The sequence below is a fragment of the Lates calcarifer genome, linkage group LG8 (assembly GCF_001640805.2).
Source record: "Lates calcarifer isolate ASB-BC8 linkage group LG8, TLL_Latcal_v3, whole genome shotgun sequence".
NCBI classification, from domain to species: Eukaryota; Metazoa; Chordata; class Actinopteri; family Centropomidae; genus Lates; species Lates calcarifer.
Genome location: NC_066840.1, coordinates 12269762 through 12294639, shown reverse-complemented (window position 1 = coordinate 12294639; position 24878 = coordinate 12269762). Strand labels below are relative to the sequence as shown.

The 24878-nt window shown below is 40.9% G+C and overlaps 1 protein-coding gene across 2 annotated transcripts in view; it reads left to right on the top strand.

The window, feature by feature from the left end:
- Nucleotides 1-24096, top strand: part of LOC108885522 (protein diaphanous homolog 1) — a 40577-nt gene extending 16481 nt beyond the window's left edge. Inside the window, exons 2-18 of one of the 2 annotated variants that reach the window (XM_018679887.2) lie at nucleotides 3817-3843; nucleotides 4647-4811; nucleotides 5287-5388; nucleotides 6005-6135; nucleotides 7198-7281; nucleotides 7377-7440; nucleotides 8317-8456; nucleotides 8743-8848; nucleotides 9030-9140; nucleotides 9389-9507; nucleotides 10940-11056; nucleotides 13249-13364; nucleotides 15975-16039; nucleotides 17890-18069; nucleotides 20533-21066; nucleotides 22750-22864; nucleotides 23024-24096. In XM_018679887.2, the coding sequence (XP_018535403.2) occupies nucleotides 3817-3843; nucleotides 4647-4811; nucleotides 5287-5388; nucleotides 6005-6135; nucleotides 7198-7281; nucleotides 7377-7440; nucleotides 8317-8456; nucleotides 8743-8848; nucleotides 9030-9140; nucleotides 9389-9507; nucleotides 10940-11056; nucleotides 13249-13364; nucleotides 15975-16039; nucleotides 17890-18069; nucleotides 20533-21066; nucleotides 22750-22864; nucleotides 23024-23178 (2331 nt within the window). In that variant the 3' untranslated portion in view covers nucleotides 23179-24096. The remainder of the gene's footprint in view (nucleotides 1-3816; nucleotides 3844-4646; nucleotides 4812-5286; nucleotides 5389-6004; nucleotides 6136-7197; nucleotides 7282-7376; nucleotides 7441-8316; nucleotides 8457-8742; nucleotides 8849-9029; nucleotides 9141-9388; nucleotides 9508-10939; nucleotides 11057-13248; nucleotides 13365-15974; nucleotides 16040-17889; nucleotides 18070-20532; nucleotides 21067-22749; nucleotides 22865-23023) is intronic. The other variant, XM_018679889.2, reaches the window with a different exon arrangement.
- Nucleotides 24097-24878: the final 782 nt, after the last annotated feature.

The following is a 24878-nucleotide window of genomic DNA, read 5'->3' as shown; positions in this document are numbered from 1 at the left end:
TTGTGGTGTTAAATTCAGCTTTATTGCACAACTATGTGAATAACTAATACTTAACCATTTAATTTAGCCCTTGCTACTCAGCAGTTCTGAAAGTGTTACTGAAGTGGTTCATTGTTGTTTTTAGGCCTCTTCTCAGACAAAGAGACAGCACTTATGGCCCCATTTGACTCCTTGGTGACGATCCTGACTCAAACACTGTGGTTGAGTTTGTCTACGGGTGCTTATATTCATAACTGTACTTGTGGTTTGAAAAGCGGAAATTTACAGTTTGTTAAATTCATGAATGTTTTTTGCCTCTTCCTCCCCCTTCCTCTGTGTCTGTAGCTCTCTTCCTGACACACACATGTTCAGTTTGCCATGTGATTACCCAGGATCCACTGTGCCTACTGGCGGCTGTATACTTCCGCTCTGTGGGCTGACAGCACCACCACATTTGTTTGCATGTGTCTGTTGCTGATTGAGGGTCTGTTATTTAATGGCAGCTGTGTAAGCGGAAACTTCCTTATCGTGACTGCTGCCCCCATAATCATAGTGCCCTCTTTCTGTCTCTTGCTGTCTCCCTCTCTTTGTCCCTTCTCTTTGCCTCTCACTCTCTTGCTACAGAAGAGTGTCCAATTATCTTGTCCGCCTGTGTCAGTTGTAGTAAAGGGACAGCCCAACTCATCGTAGACATCCATTGACACAGGCACAGGAGGTCAACTACACTAAGGCTGTTACAAAATCTATACAGTAAATGTGTCTAAAAATACTCCATACCTCCTTTAACAGGTGTTTGGTCAGTGAGGCTCGAGTTTTGTAAAGCCATCTGTTTAAATTAGACATCTGGAGGAGGCTATAGTGTGTTTTGGCTTAAACCTGAAACCTGGATCAGAACAATTAATCACATACCCCATGTACCTCTAACATCATGTAGCTCTAGTTCAACACTGTGTAAAAGCAGCAGACCTGGTTGTCTAAAAAAACAAAGAAAAACAGAAACAAAATGCAGCATAATTGGAACAAAAGCCCGCAAACCTTGCTTTGTCAACAGCCTCTATTCATTTAATTTCTCAGCTTCATTCATTTGATGTGATTTATTAGGATGTGAAGGCTGTCAGCAGGCTTACACATGCACACACACATGCACATACTTATGTGGATCCAGGGAGCACTGCTGAAGGAATAACTGATTTGCAAAATCTCAGGTCTTGAATTATTTCTTTACAAAAGACAGTTGAAGCGGAAATCACTTAAGCCTGCACTGTGTATGAGAGAAACACATTGGAAGTGTGAGCATCAGTTGTATGGTAAATATCAGAGAAAGCTTAATAACCACATTTTTGTTTTTGATATCAAAACATTGAGTATCTACTTTACCCATTTGATACTAGCTTGTCCCTCTTCAGTCTCTTCTGTGTTAATGGCAATGTCTCATAAAGTGATATGTCCTTACTTTTAAATCCTTTGAATTTATCATGCATTCAACATTTCAGTTTTTACCACAAAATTGTTTTTCATTGAATGACACATTGTGCAGTGCAAAACCCTGCAGTGTCCTGTCAAACTTAGTAATAACATGAGAAACATGTCTGAGCTGTTGCTTGGCATTTTTGTTGATGTGATTCTTTATGATTCTAACATGCCTTCTAATTATGTTGATGATAGACTTTTTGATGTTATAGTTTGTGCCCTTTTCAGAACATTTAAGGGCATGTGTGAAGATTTTTAATAGCTGAAAGCATGTCTGCTGACAGTGGGTTTCCCAGGGGGACATCATTGGGTGTAGTCTGACACCCAATAGGCAAGAAAAGCGCATTCACACCAGTGTAGTCAACAAGTGACAAAACAAACATATCACAATGTACTGAAATAGAATTATATTTGTTATTTAGCTGTATCTCAAGACGCATGAATCGTACATCACACAAGCCTAACTTTAAAATAGAGCTGACAGACAGTGAATAATATCTTGAGGTAAATGATAAATGAAGCCAATAATACACAGAGCGTTTAGTAGAATTACAAAATACAGAATTGATAATCCATGGAAGAAAGGATTTACTGAAGTAGTCACCAGATGTATTACTGAGTAGATTGTTCATTTTACTAGTTTTCACAGCTTCACAATTCACCAGACAGACAATTCTTTCACTTGAAAAAAGGCCTCCAAAAAATGAGCACTTTTCCTTGACAACACTAGGTTTGATGCTGTGGGTGGTATTGTATGTGCATAACATTAAACTGACAGCCTCTACATAGTACGTCCAGAGAATTGTGGAAAGCTCTAACAACGTAAAAGAACTCTTTGACAACCCCCTGACAACAGTACCTCATTAATGCCTTTTATGTGGGTGAATTTGGTGTAATTTCCTCGATCAGGTCTTACTAGAGTAAAATGGCCTTGATTATTAAATTTGCAAAAGCGGCAGTCACAGTGTTGATGGTTTCCATTCCTTTCTTTAAACGTTTCTTTGTCTTCATTCAAATTGTATTCAAAATCCATTTATAAAGTTGAATCATGATGTACTAGTAGTCTGCCAGTTTGTCTTTGCTGCTATTCATGGCACAGTACCTGATACATGAGATAATGAAGCAGCAATGCTGGAAGAACCTCTCATGACTCTCGTTTTCTTTACTTGTGAAAAATGTAAAGCTACAACTGTGGTTTTGAGCAACAGTTGATTTATGTGCGTGCTTTTGTCTTCATCCCATACCTTAAATTTTTACATTTACCAATAATTTAATTCAATATAGAGAGACATGAGAAAAACTATTTTGTTTAGAAGCTGAATCATTGAGAGGCCAGTGCATCCCTCTTCTTAGACTTTAGCTAACAACAGGGGAAGGGGAAACATCTGTGAATAGCACTGCTCTCAGTCTGTTTGTGTGTTTCCTAAATAAAAAGACTTAAAGAAGACCCTGCTCTGTGTTTTACAGCGTGACCTCTTGACCCTTGGACCTCTGCAACTCAGACCAGTCCCTGAGGTTGCATGGTCTTTAATGTCAGAACAAAGGGGTGGGGTGTTTTGTCCAGGCGTATTCATCTTGTAGGTTGCTGACATAGTTGCTGACATAGATCAGCACTATTAGAGTCCTCTGTCAAAATACATGGAAAACAGCTTGACTCTAAATTTGAATACTAGGCAAATAAACTATCAAGAACTTGCATGTTTGTGTCTCTAACTATGATAGCATTTTTCACCTTGTTTTTTTCTCAGTGCTTCATATCTCCTTTATGATGCTACTGTTAGTTCTGCTTATTCTAATTAGAGATACTGTGATGTAATGTGTTCTACATGGACCTTGTCAGGGCATGTGTTTGTCTGGTTTCAAAGTTGAACTGCTGATTGCACTGGGTTTCCTATGGGAACATTATTGGATGTAGCCTGACATCTAGTGACCAAGACATGCTAGTGTGTAACTATTTAAGATACAATGGTGCCAGTTTCTTCCCTGTTTTATTGACACCTCTCTGACCCACTATTGACTGTTGATTGCTGATCATCTGCAATTTCTACCTTCCAAATGCCCTAATCCACTTATTTTAGAATGTCTTTACTCTTAATTTAGATATATATGTCCTCTAGAAATGTGTATGTATAATTGGATGGAGTTACTACAGTGATTTACTCACAGGGTTTCCCTCTGTCCGCTGTGAATTACTCCTGAACTCTTAATAGTTTCCTGGATCCGTTTCCTGTCATAAATGATTTCTGTCTAATTGATTCTCTCTTTTTTTTTCTCCCTCCATCTGACTTTCTGCTTCTCCCTCTCGTCTGTTTGATTTTCTTACCCTTCCGTGCCATATTTCTCCCTTTCATTCGTTATCCCCTACAGAAACTCAAACGGCTGATTCCTGACGAGGTAGGTTCATTACGGCTTGCCACCATCACTTGTGTGCTTGATTCGTCCATCTGTCACTATATTCTTTGATAAACAAACTCACTATTATCCATGTAATGTCATGCCACTGTCTGTCTCAAACCTAATCCACCGTAACATGTGTTATTGAGTATCTGTGTTTTGTCCTGTGCTGTACTCACGTTGGATGTGCATGCTTTCAAGATGCACATTGACAGCATGAAATGCTTGGCACATAGACTAATGATGCCTACACGAGAGGGGTGCCAGAATCACATGTATTGACAGATTATTTTTCATGAATCCTTATGGAGGGTCATTATGTCAATATGTGCCAAGGTTACATGTACCCTAAAGTTGATGCTCTTCAGTGTTTTTCATTTATCAATAAATGATATAAAAAACTGGCAGATTACCACACAAAGTCATTAAAACCAGGGGGAAGGAAATTCCCCATTGTTGTTTGTTACACTCGAGTCATATGTTTTCCACCTGCCAGTGTCAACTGCATGTTGACTTTGTGTGGTAATGTTTGATGTCTAATCCCTAATCATCATCTCACGCAGCTAAGAGGTCTCTACTGTATAAAATATGATATTCCAAAACTGAAGACGAAATAACTCTTGGGTGTTTTATTATTGTTCAATTAATTAACATTGGTATTAAGACAGTAGACCCAGCTTCAAACTGTGAGGTGATTAGGGATTGCTATCTCATTTTTGTGGCCTTGCCGTGATGATTGCGCTTTGCAGTTTTTCGCCCTGACCTCTTTCCTCTAACCTGCGTCATGTTGTTTGCTAATCCAGTTGGAGCGTTTCACCAGCATGAGGATGAAAAAGGACAAGGAGAAGCCTGGCCATATGCCAGGTCAGCGCCACTCTTCAGCTGCCAGCTATGAGATCAGTGCTCAGAGTGCCATGCTGCATGATCATTCTGATGAATACGTCCTGGAGCTCTTCGAACAGATGCTGGTGAGAAAGACTGTAAAATGTGTGTGTGTGTGTGACTAATTCACTAACTGAATAAACCCTCATGTAGAATTACCCCACTACAGTTAAATTCATAGTATAATGTCTGAAAAAAATGATCAATGTAAAAGAGTACCCCGCAGCACATAGGACAAATCCCCTGAGTCAAGCAAACTCCATTATATGAAATGATAAATAAAAAGTTTTTAAGTAATGTAGTATTTTCTGCTTTTAGCACAGTTGAACCATCTCAGCTCAAACTTTTAAACTGAATCTGTTAGCATCTTCCTCTGGGCTTTATCTGCCATACATCATTTGGGAAAGACTAGTTAACATCCCCCCTAATCTCCCTAGTATATTAATTGCTTGTGTCTACAGAGTTTTCATTGTACTATATATACTTGTCTTACAGTACTTGTTTTGTCCCTCCATCCCACTTCTTCCCTCTTCTTCTCTCCCTCCTCCTGTTTTTCTCCAGGTGGATATGAACCTGAATGAGGAGAAGCAGCAGCCTCTCCGAGAGAAAGACATTATGATCAAGCGAGAGATGGTCTCCCAGTACCTTCACACATCGAAAGCTGTGAGTACCAACATAAGCATTGCCAATGCGGTGTGTGCTGAAGGAAATTTGCATTTGGAGTTGCATTTGGACCTTTAAATGCTACATCGTCCTATACTAAATATGTAGTGCTACATATGGGCCTGTTTTGTCATATTCGGTTTGTCATAAAAAATGATTGAAGTCAGATGAAAAAGTTTTCAAGGCTGGTTTAACAAAGTAACCAGATGATACAATGATACTTCCATCTTAGATGTATTGTTGAGATACATGCAGACAAAGGCCTTTCCTTGACTATCTATGTTCAAGGATTGGAGTATTGTTACTTTATTTTTCTTTAAAAAGCAGCAGGTGCTGAAAGCAAGTAGCTCGAAGGACCCACATAACCAGGCACAGATGGTTGCTGGTACAGTTCATTTAACTGTGAAATAAGCCTTTAAAGAGAAAAATCCTAAACGCAGTACCCTTCAATTCAGAAAAATCAACATTTCAAATTAGGCTTGACTCTTGCCCTCTCTGCCCTCCCATTGTGCTGCTTGTGGAAGTGAAACCAATTACAGAAGACAAACATAAATGCAGAAAACAAATTGATTTTGTGTTTGTGTGCCTGCTGTGTCTGTTTGATTTTGTTCATTAGGGTCAAAACCAGAAGGAAAGCTCCAAATCAGCCATGATGTACATTCAGGAGTTAAAGTCAGACTACAGAGACGCACAGCTGCTGAGCTGTCTGGAATCTCTACGAGTCTCACTCAATAACAACCCTGTCAGGTAATGCATACATACACTCACATACAGATACATACAGTGCAGATAGAAATAGCCTTTGGTTTGGCCAAGTCAGAGTTCAGACAACAATTCAGTTGACTAGGGACAGAGGTTAAAAAATGATCACCATGCAAGTCTACAGACTGTGAGCTGTTTGGCAAGAAAAAAATCATAAAACACTGCAGTGTTCAGACACGCAAAGGCAGTAAAAATTCACAAAGGCTTCAGTTGCTACTAAAGAAGCTTCTTCTAAATAACGAAAAAAGGCGGGCAAATACAGCGAAAAACATTTGCTCCATCTCCATGGAAACACACAATAATGTGACTTCTTAAAATGGCTGGCTGCTCCAGTGATGATTTATGTGAATCACATTAAAGGGTATAATATTTACATAATAACTTATTTTTTGTTCTATATTTTTACTGAATTTACATAAATTTGCATAGATTTATTTTTACTTTGACATTTCAGAGTCTTTCTTTGTTGATCAGTATGAAGACTTGTGATGAATCCACTGTGATTCGAAGTTGTAAAACATTTTATTCGCACTTTAATGAACAATTACTGTTCAAACAAATTAAAGCGAGTGATTCATTGTGTTTATTATTCATTCGTTTCCTTTTAACCTTTAAAGAGCATAACAGCTCAGCTATCGTAATTAAAAACATAAGGCTGTTAGTCCAACAGGTTTTATTTTAGAGTGAAACTTTACCAGATTCAACAAGTCAATCAGCAAAAACAAGCAGTTTTTTACTTGATAATTTTTTTTTATTACAAGAAATACAAGTGCGTCATGATAGACCTTGACAACTTCACTATAATGGTCTACTAAGTTAGGCTGTATACAGTATATTCCAATAATGCATGCGGTTCATTGTCACCATTAATTTCACCATTAATTTCTCATTTAGCATGTAAAAGGGCATATCCAGTAGACAAAAGCATTTCAAAATACAAATAGCCAGATTAACTTGGGAGCAAAATGTATTTCATGGGAATGGGAAATGCCAAAGGGAAAAGGTGTACAATGAAATGTGAAAAAAAAGTGTCTTGTAACTTTCCAGTTGGGTGCAGAACTTTGGAGATGAAGGCCTGGCCCTGCTGCTGAGTCTGCTTAGAAGACTACAGGAGGAGAAAGACGAGTTCCCGTAAGACATTTAAATCAAATAATAGGCAACTAATTCTTTGTAGCAGTGTGCTTGTAATACCTTTCAGTCTGTCTGTCCTCTCTTCTTTCAACTAGAATGATGGGAGTGAAATGCCAACACGAGATCATTCGATGTCTAAAAGCCTTTATGAACAACAAGGTAGGACACTTGCCTGTTTCTTTACTTAAATCTAAGTACCTAATCCTTCCGTTGGCAGAACCAGTGATAGAATCATTTGCCCATATACTGTCCTTGTTGCAGTGTAGCTATTCTTCCACTAGAGGGCATCATGAAAACAATGAGACCAACTTTGATCTACTCATAACAATGAGTGCAGACACTGATAACATTTTAGAAGGCTTTTAGTATTTTGTGCAGTGATGTATCGATCTGTACATAACCAGTATAAATCTCTTCAAAATCCATCACGCTTGATAATTAAATACCAGTAAGTAAGTATCAATGATATGGTACCTAAGAGACACATTGATTCTCTACTTTAACATATGGCTTTAGTTTTACCAAATTTTAAACAGATAAAATGGGTACATTTTAATTTTAATAAAAGAAGTCACTCTTACGTTTATTAATGAAGATTAATCAGTTAGTTGTAAATTTTACCATATAGGTCAATGTTAGATTTTGGATATATTACTACATAGTGACTAAACAATAAATCTCCAGTAGCGTAAGTGTAATCATGGTATCATTGTCCCTGATAACAACCTATAGTAATGATGCCAACTATAGATGGTAGTCAGGCAATCTGTGCTCCCCATGTACAGTTTTTAAATTTGCTATCTCTTGTCAAATATTTACACCAATGCTATAGAAAAAAATATATGCGTGTCTTTTTTAAAGTTGTTATAGTCAGTGTAAATTTTATCTGGACCAAAAGAGACTCATTCTTGTGATATAAACACTTTAATTAGAACCATGGAAGCCCTACTTTTCTCTTGCCTGGAGTAAATGCTTCCTAACTGACTTTACCTTTTTCTGCTTTCTTTCTTTCTCCTTCTTTTCTCTCCCCTTTAGTACGGTCTAAAATCCATGTTGGAGTCAGATGAGGGAATTCCTCTGCTGGTCAGAGCCGTCAACCCCAGGGTGCCTCATATGATGGTGGATGCTGTGAGGCTGCTTTCTGCCATCTGCATTTTGGAACATAATGAGAACCTGTAAGCATTAGTGAAAGGTTAACTCCATGCCATTTAATAAGTTGAACAGACAGAAATTATGGTAACTTCCACCCACAGTTGAACTGTGGGGCACAAGTCTAATATAAAGTGTTACCCCAATTTACAATCTTGAACTGCTCTATTAACTAGCAACCTAGCATTGGCATTAGCAATTGCATATCAGATTTAGCCTGCATGTCAGATTTTCATACCATGTGCTTTGTTAATGTAGCTGCATTCATAACATTTTATTTTGCTTTGTCATTCTCTGTTTTTTTTTTTTCAGCCATGAACGTGTTTTGGAGGCCATTACAGAGGAGGCTGAGAGACAGGACATTGAGAGGTTTCAGCCTCTCCTTGCAGGCATGAACAATCACAACATTGCTCTTAAGGTATAAACCGTCCACAAACGCATACACTTAAATAACTGTAAATCCCCCTCTGTGTTTTTGTGCACTACTCAATGCAATCTGCTGTGTAAAAGATGTACTTAGCTGACAAATATTGTAATACTTGTCATCTCACCAGTTTGTCGGAATTGTAAATCTGACTTTATGATGTGTTTCTTGGCAGGGTGGCTGCATGCAGCTAATCAATGCCTTAATCAGCCGAGGAGAGGAGTTGGACTTCAGGATCCATATTCGCTCTGAACTGCTAAGACTGGGACTCAGAGACCTGCTGACGGTACAGAAAACACTCCTTTGATCTTTCTCTCAAAGTGACTCTCCAGCAACACACATTTGCACAGCCTCACACTTCACGTCTCTCTTACTCTTGATGGCTCTGTCTTGCTGACTGGCCAAGTAACACTCATATGCAGTGAAAACTTTCTCTCAACTGTCCAAACTCAATGTTTGATTGTCACTCTCTTCCTGTCATTCTCCCTCTTGCCTTTTCATCCCTCTGCCTGCATCCCATCCTTCTCCCTGCAGGAGGTGCGGACGATAGAAAATGAAGAGCTGAGGGTGCAACTTACAGTGTTTGATGAGCAGGCAGAAGATGACTCTGAGGACCTCAAAGCACGTCTTGATGACATCCGCATTGAGATGGAATATCCTTCCACTGGGAAAAATTGTCTCTTTGTAGAAATTCAAGGTCTACTTTTTGACTTTGAAAATTAAAAAAAGTATCATCCTGACAAAATCTATAACCTGGTTGGAACATAATTGTGCATACTCATAATTTTGTGTTTACATTGCATTGCTAGCTTGATCATTGACTCACTCAATTTGTTTTTCATGATGAAAAAACATGTATGTTTTTTAGACAGATAGTAGAATCATATGCATTTGTTCCCTGCATTATAAAAATGAGTCTGCTATCTACACAGAAGTTCACTCCTTTCCTCCCCTCTATAATCAGTCTGACCACTTTCTTCCAAGACAGAGGCAAAATTAATATTTTTATACTTAATAAGCTTAAGCTTGCAGGCCCCAGGGACACTGTAACCCTCTGTGGACTTTTTTAACATTCAAAATTCATCTTTGCCAATTAGCATCTCACAGGCTTTAGCTACTGTAGCACTGTGAAGACAGCAAAACATCTAAGCACCAGTAGACTTTGTCATTGCTCTGCTGCAGCTTTGAGTGATCTGTTTTCAGTATGAATGCGCATAAGAGTTAGTCCAACTAGGTACACAACAACAATCAAATCTACTTATTTAAGTGTTGATTTCTGTTATTGCATATGGACTTGATGGTTCATTCTATTACACTTTGGTATCATTGTGGACACATGCACATTAGACCACTTTGTGAAAACAGTGGGACAACTGGATCTGAAATCCATGCCTCAGTAGCTTCATGCTATGCAATCATGGATGCCATAATGATGTCTTGATTTAACAAAGATATATATTTGAAGAGGATGATAAGGATTTTATGTCATATTTATCACACAACAGATATGGTTTTTGGCTCTTTGACCTAATATGACATGCATGGTAAAGTAAAAAAAAAAGGCAACCTTAATGTAAGGTTCAAAAATGTCTCAAAACCCAATTTCACCAGCTGCTGTGATGGTTTCTCCTGTTATTGACATGTAGTTACAATTTCCAACACCAGGTGTCTCCCAGGGCTGCTCACAACAGTGTATGCACAGTCTGCCTGTGTGACTGGCTGTATATATAATAAACACAGAGATAATGTGACACATTAGGTCAAATAAATTTGAAAACATAAACATACCTGTCTGATAGAGCTGATCAGGGAAGAGACACAAGACACAAGATTACATCACACTGTCACTACACAACACAGATTATCAGATGATCAAGTCTGGCGTCTGTATGACTGGTATTTTAATACAATTCTGTTGTGCTCCTCTAAGCCTCGTATAAGTAATATTGCTGCAAAACTATTAAGAATTGTCACTGATTATGCTACAGTGCCTGTTACAGATATTGTTTATGTTTGTGTTTTTAACATTATTCTGAACCTTTTCACTTCAGTGTGCTAATTGAGCCTTAACTTGTTTTCCTTCAATGATGTGAGGGAAGTGTTTGAGATTCTGGTCAACACTGCCAAGGACTCCAAAGCCGAAAGCCACTTCCTGTCCGTGATGCAGCACCTGCTGCTGATCCGTAATGATTATTTGGCCAGGTAGTGCACACGCACATATACACACTCTTACATGTCGGTACTTTTTTCACACTTGTTCCTCCTCACCCAATAAAATCTTCACACAGCTGATATGTTGATATAATATTTTTTGTCATAAGAGACTACAAGCTGTATCATCTGGGACTTACTCTTCACTGTCACATTATTGTGATGCAGTTGTCTTTTATGAGTAATAAATGGCTCTAATTGATTTGAAGCCACACATCCATCCACCAGAGTCAATGTAATTTTATTCTGAAGTGGTCTCAGAAGGAGGATGTTCTTCAGTTTTTTCAGTTCCCTATCTTCTTCCACCTCTCCCTCCTCTTAGTCCTTCCCCTCATTTACTGTTTGTTTTCTAGAGCACCTTTCCAAAGCTGTGAAATTAATACATGCAAAGAAGTCCAATTCTATTTTAACAGAGATGAGCACCATCACCTCTCATCACCGGAAATATGCTAATCTCTCTTCCTGTGTCTTTCAAAGCCCTTGAGGGTTTAGCTGAGGAAAAAGAAAGGAGAAAGTAACAGAGAATGATTGAACGACAAGGTGGGAGTAGAATAATGTTAAGAGTTTTATGGAATCAGGTGTGCACATTTGCACACATATAGTATTTTCACTTTCAGACCCAACAACTCAAAAAGGAAGAATGGTTTTCTTAAAATAATATCACAGGAAATGGACAAAACACACAAAAACATGTGCAGGCATGCACATATTCGAATTGAGTTACTGGAGTTGTCCAGTGTTGTCTTGATGGTATCAGGCCGACAGGAAATTGTGGTGTATTTTTAGCACAGTTTGGGGAATAAATTGTGAAGATGGAAAAGATAGGCTGGCCCAAACAACTGGTCCCAGTTGAAGTCTTTACCCCCCTCCTCTCTCTCTTCCATCCTTCCTTTTCTCTAATCCTGTCTCCATCCAGGTGATCCAGTGGAACACAATGGAGGTGGTCTGTAATGGGCTCTGCTGAGAGACAGGAAGTGGGGGTGGGAGGGAGAGCTGTAGAGTGGCAGAAAATACAGCTCTGTAATTACAGAGATGAAAAGAAAAGGGAGGTGGAGGGCGAGACAATAATGAAGAAGAAATTGAGAGTTTAGGTAAATTGCTAGGTAGATGTTGGAAGAATGAGGGAGGTACGCACAAGGAATGGAAGGGTTAGCATTTGTGTGGGAATGAATGAAAAAGTAGCTCCTGCTTTGCTCTTTTTTCATTCTTGGTCTTACTGTATTTCAATCTCAAATTGACACGGAGGCCAGGGAATTAACACAAATGCAGTCATATAAATGGTCATACTTATGGTTATGCACATTCTATGCATGTCCACAGACTGTCAGGGGCTTAATAGATGTAGAAAAATCCATTGATTGACATCTCTTTAGTTTAGAATTTGTCGAAATGTATAGCCTTATGCATACCAACTATCTTTTTCCTAATATACCTAATGTGTAAATTTGAAGTGTTCGGGATTTCATGTTTTCTCATGAAGATGTTGTCAAATATAAATATATTTCACTTTGACTCAGTTTCCCAGAATGACACTAGATGTCTCTCTCGCTCCACGGATAAATCTGAGCATTAGAGAAAAAAAAAGAGAAAAGCTTGAAGTATAGTGAGGGATTGGAATAAGTGTTAGACAAAGGCAGGGTGACTGAGAGAGAGACGGGGGAGGGAGGGAGACAGAATAAATAAAGTATTGAGTTTGTGACTCTGGCAGCATCTAATGGGGTCAGGGAATAAGACACCTCCAAAATTGAGTGTCTGTGTGAAGCTGGCTTGATCAGACAGGCTGCTGGACATACACCAACAGACTCTCAGGAACACAGTTGCACACAATCAATCTTTGTGACAAGAAACTCAAACTGTCATGCTCACACAGACAGCCAATCTCAGTTGCGGACAAAGACAAAGCGACGAAGCATGTGTGTTCACACATTTATCTGAACAAATGAACCCACTTGCTCTATGTCAGTCCCATCCTCTGCTCACATGAAGTGGCCAGATTTCTTGTTAATGTAAAATACATTGTCATTGTGGACAGAACATGTAAAGTATGTTGCAGAGAGTGACGCATTCTCCTCATAAACTCTCCTTCTCGTTACTCTCCTTCCATCCCTCTCACATTATCGTTCCCCTATTTCTTTCTCTCTGTCCATCGCTCTGTAAATCCGTCTCTTCCCTCCTTCCCGCAGGCCTCAGTACTACAAGCTGATAGACGAGTGTATCGCTCAGATCGTGCTCCACAGGAATGGAGCAGACCCTGACTTCAAGTGCCGTCACCTTAGCCTCAATATTGAAGGCTTGATAGGTGAGTTGTTTGCACAGAACACACAAGAACATCTCTTTCCCTTCCTCTCTCAAGGTGTACAGGGTGCTGTCTTGACCATCATCCAACACCCTTAACATTTAGAGCGATGTAAAGAATACACATTGGCCAGAAAAATCAAACATTGTGTAATGTACTGTGCAGGTTGAAACTTTCAACTATATTTCACTATCCCAACTCCAAACATTGACACAATTACTGTGTTGCTTTCAATGGAAATGTGCCTGCCCTATTTTATTTTAATTTAAGTGAATTTGGCCATGATACATGTCACTGTTTTTCTACTTGGATGACAAATATGCAGTAGCACTGAAATACCACAAGGTGGAGCCAGAGAGGGAGTGTGCATTAGGACTAAATTGTGCTACAGGTTTTCCAGTTGTATGTCATATGAATTTTATCAAGGAGATAAAAGCCTTCTCAAACTAAGCAAGCCCAGAATCTGATTTCACAAAATAGTGACTTTGATTTCTTTGCTGTCTTCCAATATTTGATACCTGACACACAAAGCTGGATGGTAACTCTCAGGCCCTGGTGGTGAATGTATTAATCAGTCAGCAGTGCTCAGGTACATGTGTCTGCAAGCATCTCCTCTGTTTTAGTGTCTGTGAAAAGGCACCAAATCCCTACAAGCTAAGGGGATGACAGACCTTTCTACATGGATCAAGGAAGTAATATGATGGGTACTGATCCATGTCATCTCCTGCCACTCTCTGTTGAATACAAACATAAAATGCTGTTTTTGGTGAAAAGTGGTGTGCACTGATATATGTGCATATATATTTTTTGAAGCTGAGTGACAGCTGTAAATATTGACTGGTTAATGTACAATTACATTTAGCCATTTAGCAGAAGCTTTTATCCAAAGCCACTTACAAGTGACCAACAACACTCACACAAGCTTCAGTACAGTAGGATGCTCTGGAGAAAGGACTAGGTACTAAATCTGCTCAGTAAGACAAAGTGCAAGGAGCTGAGGTAAAGAAGTGCACAGTTAGTTTGAGTTAGATGTGCTAGGGTGTTAGAGGTGTTAGGCGGGGAGGTGCTCTTGGAATAGATGAGTCTTCAAGAGATATTTGAGGATGGAGAGGGACGCCCCTGCTCAAATAGCATTTGGTCGCTCATTCCACCATTGGGGAACTACAAACGAGAACAGTCTGGACTGAGATTACCTTGTGTGTAGGGATGGCAGTGCCAGACGACGTAAACTAAACCAGAGCAGAGTTGGAGGTGCAGGCCATGTCTCAAGAGTTCAATAGTCCTTTATGGCAGGTCTCCGTTGCTCACCGCAGGAGGCTCTAATTGCGCTGCTTCTAAATGTGTCCTGACACACACACAGGCTGGCTGGCCTCCTTTAAGACTGCCAGAGTTATTATCGGCAGAAAGCAGCCCAATTCTGCCCTGCATGCATTATTTAGTGTTTTTCTTTGAACTCTGAAATTCAGCACAGTTTTTCCCCACATTCTGTCTCCCTTAGTGCTCTCTATTCGAAGTTTGTCCCATTTAGCCCAGCCACCATGACAGAAGTACCCCCCCCCCCCACCACACACACACACACACACACACACACACATCCAATAATCATGTAACCTCATACACAAATGCACACTTTGAAATTGTATGTGGCTTGGCATATTATTGTGAGTTTCTCTCATCTGGCAAAAACGACTCTTTCAGAAAATAGATTTCTCATTTTGCCCTGCCTTGCTTACTAGCTTATCTAGATATACAGAATCTTGCATAGTTTCATCGCTTTTTTCCGCTAGCCATATTTTCATTGCAGCTGAAGACTCACGCTTTATCTCACAATCTGTATGATTCACTTTTCCACGAGTTTGTGTAATTTCTTCTTTTTCTATTTTTGCTTTTCACAGCCCTTCTATCTTGGCGATCTATCTGCTTGATCCCCCTCCCGGGCATCATGATTAGCTGTCTTTGATCCAATGACTTTGTGGCATTCATCTTCATGTTAATTAGCTCCTTTACTGCACATGCTTGCTAAGCCCTTTGGCATTGAACCACCTGTAGACCCTGCAATTATGCTGTAAAAGTATCCCGTTGGTCAGTCTGTGTCCTTCTAACCCTCTCTCTGCCAAGCGCAATCTCTGATAATGGATTATTTCCAGACTGTTTTATGCTCTTTTTTTTTATTTTTTCACATTTGTTCTTTTTCACAAATATAGAAATTTTAAAAAGTGGTGTGAGGTGCATTTCGGAAAGGATATTAGTGTGCTCCCACCTCTCTCACACATACACAAAGTCAGACAAAGGTATACGTACTGGAGGCTTTAAAGGTAATGATGTGTGGAGGAAGAAGAAGTATGCAACAGATAGCATCCTATTGTAATGAGATGCCTCCACAGTCGTCTCACACTTCTTGGCTTTGAGTAGTGTGATAAAGGAAAAACAGGGAGACAGCTAGGTCGCCTGCTCTGTGTTTATGTGTGCATGCAGCATGTGCCAGACTGAAGGGTGCAATGTCTTCATGGCCCGATATTTGCAGGTGCGTTGTCTGAAACCCTTATCTTATCCACCACCTTTTTTTCTCCCCTCTTTGTCTTTTCCTTCCCTCTGTCCTTTTCTTTTCCACAGACAACATGGTAGACCAGACCAAGGTGGAAACCAGTGAGGCCAAGGCCACCGAGCTGGGAAAGAAGGTGAAATAAAAAAACAAATTTATTCACATTGAAAATTGTGAATGCACACACAACAATAGCATGGCATACACACAGACGTGTTTATGTGTCAACCCAGAAGCACACAAGCTATTACAGTCATATAGACACAAAAGAAAATCATACATTGCAAAAGCACACATTTCCCCCCTGACATGTGCAGACACACTGGCATCGTAATGAAATTCTATGAGAGCCAGTGTCTGGCTGACATGGGATGACAAATGAGAAAAAGGGAGGAACAGAGGGTAACTAAGAGAATGAGCATACACACGTCTGACAGCCAACGGACAGACAAATATTTTACAGGCTGGCAAAAAACACACACACATTCACACAAGGGGGTAAATGCCTTGATTGCGGTGTGCTGCTACCCCGATGTTTCTGTCCGAGTGACAGGATAATTGCAAAGAGGGAGGTGAAACTAGCCTTCATTCTGGCACACACAAAGACACACACTCTCAACACAGATCATGTCCATTGAAGGCACTTAGATCCACACAAATACACATTACATGAACACACTGGGATTCATTTTCGTTGACCACACACACACACACACACACACACCATAGTGCTAGTTGTGCATGATGGGGTAATTGCAGGCAGTCTTTTTGGCAGGAATTAAGGATGAGGCTGTCAGGATGCTGACAGCGAGAGTAACGGATCTGCTGTCTGCAAATTAAACAGCCGTGTGTGTCTGTGTGTTCATGTATTCATCTGTTTAAATGCTCTTATTCTGTTTGTCAAGTGTCCTAGAAGGAAAAATCCTTGAAAATGTATGAAAGTTAGAAAATTAAAACCGGGGAGTAAAATGTTTCTCTAGCTCTTTTTTCTTTATGGACGTGAAGTCTTTAAATGGAAGTGAGAAGTGAGCTCATACAAGTGCACTGAAGCATCCTAACTCAATAATTGACACTAATTTGCAGTGTAAATTATACAATGAAACTGAAAGCACTAGACTGCAGGAAATGGCTTCTACAGGTCTTTGAGATATGGAAACTGCTACAGCTTCAAAAGGGAGGCTAAAAACCTCTGCACATAAACACATTTTGCTCCCATATCTGACTGGAGAACCCCCAGTGCTCTGATACCTTCAGGACTGTATTATTTGCTCTATGTTTTACAAATCCTCAGTCATCCTTTAAATTACTTGTTTATAAAATGATTTGGCCGTTAAAGTTTTCACTCAACCTTATTCTTGTGGTAACAGTTCATTTCACTCATCCTTTATTTAATAACAAGAATGCTTGTTTGTCATGAAGCCCTGTTTTAAATTAGTTTTGTTAGTTAATTTTGTAGTCTCACATCATGGCTGATGTCATGGATGGAAAAAAACATTCCTGTACTAATTCATCACATTATTATGATTATTATTGAGTATTGAATTTATATTTTAAAATTGTATTTTTCAGTTACATAAAAAAATTAGTTTATTTGCCAACTCTGTCTGTGCCGCTTATCAAAAGGTTCTCTAAATAAAGGGGAAGTGATTTGTTTGCCAGGTGGATGTGGTTGTCATTGGCAGTACTGCAGTAAAAGGTGCACATAATTAGCTGAATATTCATTACGCAAACATAACAGGAATGCCACTTTGACAACAATGGCACAGTATCTGTGCAGTCAGGTTGCTAATGAAATATTTTTTAGCACCTGAGTGAAATTTGAAAACAAAAACAAAAAAAACACTGTTTATTGCCCACAAGGTAATACTCCTTGAAATTGACTGCTACAAAAGTCACCACAAGTAATACTAGTTTTTACTTTTTTTAATACTGTTTTTAAGATGCTGTTCCTGAGTCTCCCTCTATGACCCTTTACATGTGTATTAGCTGGATGCAGAGTTGACGGCACGCCACGAGTTGCAGGTGGAGCTGAAGAAACTGGAGGGCGACTATGAGCAGAAGCTGCGGGACTTGAGCCAAGAGAAGGAACAGCTGGCCTTGTCTAAGCAGGAGCGAGAACAGGAGAACCAGGGACTACAACAACAGCTAGGCTCTCTGAAACAGCAGGTACATGCAAACACATGCACACATTCACTTGTCTATGTGGGACCTAATGCCTTTTTTAATTCAAATAACTCAAAATCTAAGTAGAGGTGTTTGGGGTTTTTTTTAAACTATAGAATACTGAGTCAAAGTGACAACTTCTTTCAATAGGTTTTTGATATGTGAATTACACACACCCCATTTTTGTGCATGAGCGTGATAATAATGCATCCAAAATAAAAAGGTTAGCTAAAGCTATTCTTCAACTCTTTTGATTAAAGTAATAACTGTGGTCTCCTTTGAAAGTTCAGAATGAGTATAAGAGATACTGAACCAAAATGACAGAGGTACAGTTGTTTTTGTTTTTTTTTAGACTTGCCGCATAAGGTAGTATTTTTTGTGTATAACAGCCATAGCTACAAGTCTGAACCAATTCTCTGTCAATAGCTGTTCCAGTGATATTGGGATCCTTGATTCTATCTGTGCTTTATACTGGTATATTCAAGAGACTTGGAGTTTTCAAACTATGTATAATTTGCCAAGGTTGTGTAAAGATATAGTCTGGCACAGACCAAAACACACCTAAAGTAGCACCAGTAAGGCCAAAGTGGCCCACTGGTGGAACAGTGTGTTTCAACAGGTCAAGGTAAATGGCCAAATTCACTGAAATGAAATTTGAACCCAGTATCACTCCTCCAGAAATCTGTGTGCTCCAACAGTATTTCTGTCATCACTTTATACCATTGTCAACATAAAAGAACCAAAAAAAACACATCAGGACAGAATCAATAAAGACTGAGTCAGATGATCGAATCGCTCTTTTTTGTGGAAACACATACACACAAAACAGAAACTTCTGCTAAAGCTGTAAAGTAAAACATTTCAAGGCTCAGAGAAATGCAGTATTGCAGAAGTCTATGCACCAAAAGTTGTCCAACATCTATGCACACCCACACAAACACAGAGCCCCCCTGGCCTTAAATGATTCAGCCAACTGCTAGCATGGCATGAAAAGAAGAAAAAAAATTCTAAAAGCATATTGTGAGAAGAAGCCAAATCCTTTAGAGATTAAGAAACTCAATAAAAACATGGAAAGTGGTGGAATGGGAGTATAAAGAGTGACTAAAGGGAGAGGGAAAGAAGAAGAAAGGGAAGGGATGGAGATGGGACAAACAGAATTTTTTAAGGCCAAGACACACATGCAGGGTGTTGTGTGCGTGTGTGCGTGTGCGCGCACGCACACGCACACATACAGTAGGGAGGCAAAGATGAGGATTGTTGAGCTGTCAGTGTCCTGCTGCCACACCAGCTGGACTCTGCCTCACAGTGACACCCCAACTCACAAACACACCAAGTGACCCAGAACAGTCTGCCTCTGTGCATGTGTGCTCATAACCACATGAAGATGTTTCTGTGCGTGTACGTGTGCATGTGCGTGTGCGTGTGTGTGTGTGTGTGTGTGTGCTGTTTGTCTGTCAGTAAGAGAACTACACGGCTTCCAAAATGAGCCTCATCCGAAGTGGCTAATGCCAGCAGAGTCATCTTCTCAACATGCAAAAACTCAAACACACACGCCTACACACACACACGCATATGCACACGCAGTTGTCCAAAGCATCAACAGCATCACGAGCCAGGCATCAAACAAGCTTCTCGTACTAAGATGGCTCACTTTCTCTGTGTTTGAGGCACTGCCCATCGAAGATTTCTTCACATGTAGAGATCTCTCACTGTTCCTCCGTGTGATGCTGTGCCCAACTCTTCATCTGCTGCCTCACTAAGAAAGCCTGCCTCTTAGGCCCTTTATGTCTGTTACTGTCTTCTTTTCAAAGTCCGAGGAAACTGCACAATTTGTTACGCTGCCTATAGACACTCTTTCACACTCACCCACACTGTCTAACCTTCACACACCTAAGAACACATACAGTAAACAAACTCCTCTATACGTGTACTCTTTAAATCACATATAGTTTATTCCCATTCAACTTCCAGTCTCCTCTCACAACCCAATATTAGCTGTCTAACTTTAATAACTTGGACAGTTTTCTCAAGAACTGTCGCTTCACTGTAATAAATACTTTAATCAGTATTTCAGTGTTGAAATAAAAAATTGATAAAAATTTTGTCCTCTTTCAAAACTTTTTCTTTTGAATTCCTCTGTGGACTTAATTCCCCCCTGCTATGTTTTTCTCTCTGCGCCTTGTTCTCCTTTCTCTCTGCATCTCTCCCCAAACTCAGTCCTACCCAGGCTTTAATCCCTCTTTGTGTTACTCTTCCCCCCTCTTGTTCTTTTTTCTCTCAATCCTAATCACTCTGTTGGCATGGCTATTCATTGGAAATGGTGGAAATTGCCAAATCTATACAAAATCGATGTCAATTCAAAGAATAAATGGCAAACAGTAGTCAAATATGGAGGAGAAGTGGTGTGTCTAGTGGTAGATATTAACCAATGTTAATGATAACATACTGTGTCCTTATTTACCGCAGATTGAGCAGCTGTCTAAGGATCTGGAAGAGGCCAAGACTAAAGTTGTTACAGTAACTGTTCCCGTGCCAACACCTGGTTTGCCCCCTCCACCGCCACCCCCTCCTCTCCCTGGCCAGAATGCAGGTATGCCCCCTCCACCTCCACCTCCGCCCCTACCAGGCCACGCTGCCATACCCATTCCTCAGCCCCCACCACCTCCCCCTCTACCGGGCCATGCCAGTATTCCTCCTCCTCCACCACCGCCTCCTTTGCCGGGCATGCCGGTCCCACCGCCACCCCCGCCCCTGCCTGGAATGCCGGGACCACCACCCCCTCCGCCCTTACCTGGGATGGGACCACCACCCCCTCCACCCTTACCCGGGATGGGACCTCCACCGCCACCACCGCCACCTGGAGCTCCTGGTATGCCTCCACCTCCTCCATTTGGCATGGGAGGCTGGGGTGCCCCCGCACCACCTCAGCTGCCTTTCGGGCTCCAACCTAAGAAAGATTACAAGCCAGAGGTCCAGCTGAAGAGAGCCAATTGGAGCAAGGTCAGTCCTGAGTTTGATGGTTCAGTATATCATCAATATTTAAAGAGTGGTTGCTAAATTGTCTCTTAGTTATTTATCCAGTGATGCAAAAATATTGTGAAAAAAGGAAAAAAAATCTGTGTTCTCAAATTGCTTATTCACAACTATGTCCTACATTTACTGATTCATTATCATCATATGATATGACAGACCCTTTGGTCCTCCTATGTATATTCTACATTTTGTTTATCTGGCGGGTACTGTCTGCTACAGATGTTTGTTTCAGTTAGCCCCATGTCGTCTAACTAACTCACTAAATGTTTTTCCAAAAATTAGAAATTGTGTTTGCTTGTGATCAGTTTTAATGCCAAAAATCACACCAGTGTTGAAAATGGGGCAGTTCTCAGCTGATATAACATGCTATATTTCACCTAGTCATTATCACATGAGCATAATGCTCATGTAAAAACAGGTAGGATATTTTATTGTAAATACCTCAAGTGTAATTTAAATTTGCATACAGTACGATTTGAAATAGCTTGGGGTGTGCTTTTGTGTGTTCAACAGTGTGAGAGAAATATGAGATAGAGCTTTGACAGTGAGATTCTGACCTACAGTGACTTGCATGCATACGTGTATCTCATGACTATGTGCTTCATGTTCTTCTCCTCCCTCTCATCTGTGATGGTTAAAACATCAAAACGGCCCTCTGTCCTTCTTTAGCCTAAAGCTACTGTTTAATGGCTTCAGCAGACTTCATCAGCATTTAGCTTCTCTCTCTCTCACCCCCCTCTCCCTTGCTGGTGAGAGTGTTTGACGAGGATGTCACAGAAATTGCTTTTTAATAAGCCTTCTTCTTTTAACTGCGCCACTGAAAGATAATTAAATTGCTGCTAGAAAGGACAGTATTCTTTTGTAATTTAAATTAACTTTTTTTCTGGCTTGGTCTCATCCTCGTTTTTGTGTGCTCTCTTGCTTTCTTTCTTGCTCCTTCAGCTCATCCCAGTATCACATTTCCTTCCCCTGCTCTCTGTCTTTTCTATCCTATGTTGCCATCCCTGAGGCTTTGTCCATAATGAAAGGCCTGATATCTGTAAATTTACTACCACTGCTTTCTCACTCGCTCTCTCTATTTCACTTTCACTCTTTGTCTTTTCCTTTGATGAGAACACTCAGAAAGTGGAGGAGGCAAAACATACAAAGTTAATTGTGACTGGAATAGAGAGAGAGCGCAATGCCAAGACAAAGAGAGGGATACAGAGAGAGTACGCAAGTAAGGGTGAAGAAAGACAGAAGAGGGGGAGTAAAGACAGTAGAAACCCCTGTATGTCTTTGCATTTCTGCGTGTGAAGCTCTGAAGCTCAGTATGCTTTGTGGTAGAGACAGTGTGCGAAGATTAGAGAAAATAACTACTTGTTTCCTGCTCTCCCTTTTTTCTTTGTGCCTTCCTTCCTTCCTCCATCCTCGTCCCCTCCCTCTACTATCATACTGCTGCCTCTTCCTTTTTACAGCCCTGCTGTTTCTTTTGTTCTCTCAGCTTCTCTATCTGCTCATCTCATTGTTTGCCAGGTGCACAGATGACCATTTTTGGAAAATTGAGTCAATTTGATGATACGGTTACCTAACAGATACAATGCATCTCTTTCTTCTTCTTTTTCTCCCTCTAACTCTCTCTCTCTGTACATACTGGCATTTCTCCCTTAGATCGGACCTGAAGACCTCTCTGAGAACAGTTTCTGGACCAAGGCAAAAGAGGAGCAATTTGAAAACAATGAGCTCTTCGCCAAACTCACTTTGACCTTCTCCTCGCAGACAAAGAGTGAGTGTGTGCCTTGTGTGTTTTTACTCCTGTGGTTATCATGTTGTGTTTCAAAGTAATAAGCAATGTCTCTCTCTTTGCCTCTCACCTCTCCCACATCTCCTCCCCTCTCTCCCCAACTCCATATCTATTTCAATCCTCCTGCTCTGCTTCCATCAGCCACTAAAGGTAAGAATATCACGCACACACTTCCATTTAGTTGTTTTTTCACACTTCTCCTCCAGCCTTTTTCACCCTTCTTTTTCTCCGCGTGGAGGACACACTGCACATTTGCATTATTCAGCAATGCTGTGTCAAAACAGCAACTCACATGAGTTCATGAATAAACCACCCACACCTGTGGTTGTGTATGTGGTCATCTACTCGGTGTGCCCATGACTTGTTGTGCAGAGACGGAGAGCTTGCATCCGGGTGAGATGAATTGGGAGTTGGGGACAGAGGGAGAGATGGACAAAGGGAGGAGGATAGAGGGAGGGATAAGGAGAAGGTCACTGATGTCCTTTGACTAGCCACCTGCTGTCCTGGCACAAAGCGCTGACACACGGGCGTACGCTCACACACGCACACCTGTCCACTCATATCACCTTGTCCCAGTGTCACTGAGCCTTCTGCTCCAACTCCTCCATATTCATATCATAACCAGGACACCAGGAACTCACAGACAGACAGTGTGTGTGGGTGTGTATATAATTCCATCTGACCTTCAGATTCAGTCTCCGTACACATACGCACACAGACTCTTGCTCATGTCATGTACATAAACATAAGTGCGCATGCACACATGGCTGATGCTAGCTGTTGATGTCAGTTAAATGTCAGTGTTGGCAGCTGTCCCATCTGCATTCACCTGTATGGCAAGTCCTAACGTCCACCTGTCACTCCTTAATTTGACCCCCCCAGCCCCTTGGCCTGTGCACCCACGCCTCCCCTTTTTATTGGCCGAGACAGCCGCCTGTTCCGGTTGATGTCTAATAACCTTTTCTGAGAGCTGACTATAAAGACACCGTGGCCTTTTCATAGCCCCACACCTGTCTGTATGTCTGCTTGTGTGGATGTACTGTGTGTGTGTGTGTGTGAGAGAGAGAGAGAAAAAGAGGAAGACAGAGAGAGTGAAAGAGATACACCAGGTGTTTATTACTCTGATGTGTTGTTTCCTGTGTGTGTTTTAAATATGTTGAAGTCTAGTAGTTAGGAATAAAGCAGCATTTGAAACAGAATTCAATTTCATTGAACCGTTGTGTAGGCATCTTATGTTCTGTTTGTGTCTGTGAGTGCCCATGTGTGGTTTGATCCACACTGCGTCCTTAGTGTGTATGCATGTATCTGTGTCTGCGGCCACACATGCACACATGCCAGCTCTGGTTGTGCAGATTGACCCTTCACCCCTCATCCTTCCTTCTCTTGCTAAAACACACTGCTCAAGGCCTAATACATTCCTCCTGACCTCCCTATCATTCTCCTTATCCCTCACCTCTGGGAGCCAGGCTTCATTCTTCCTCCTCCTCCTCCTCCTCCTCCTGCTCCTGCTCTTATGCCTCCCCTTCCTTGTTACCCAGCAAAAGCAGACCGACACCACACCGAGCCACCGCTGAACCTCTCTGACCCTTCCTCCTCCTCTCCATCAGCTGCCCAGCAGCACAGCTGGTGTTGCATGCACACACACACCCACACAGAAAACAGACATGCGCGGGGGGTAGTGTGCTTAGGGCAGGGTCAGGGGTGTTGACCTCTGATGCTCGGTGGAAGAGCAGAGAGCTGATGGTGGGAGACACGCCCTCTGGCTGCTTATGGCTCTCATGGACACAATTCCACACTTTGATACACGCACGCACGCACACACAGTGTACATGTACTTCATCTTTTGCTCTTTATTTATGAGGTTATTTCCATTTTCTGTCTATACATATCTGTATGTGAGTAGCTAAGCTGAGGCTAGTTATCCCTCATGCTCCTGACCCCTCACAATTTAACTTAACAATTGTCCAAGGATTTCTCACTGAAACCTTTATTGCTT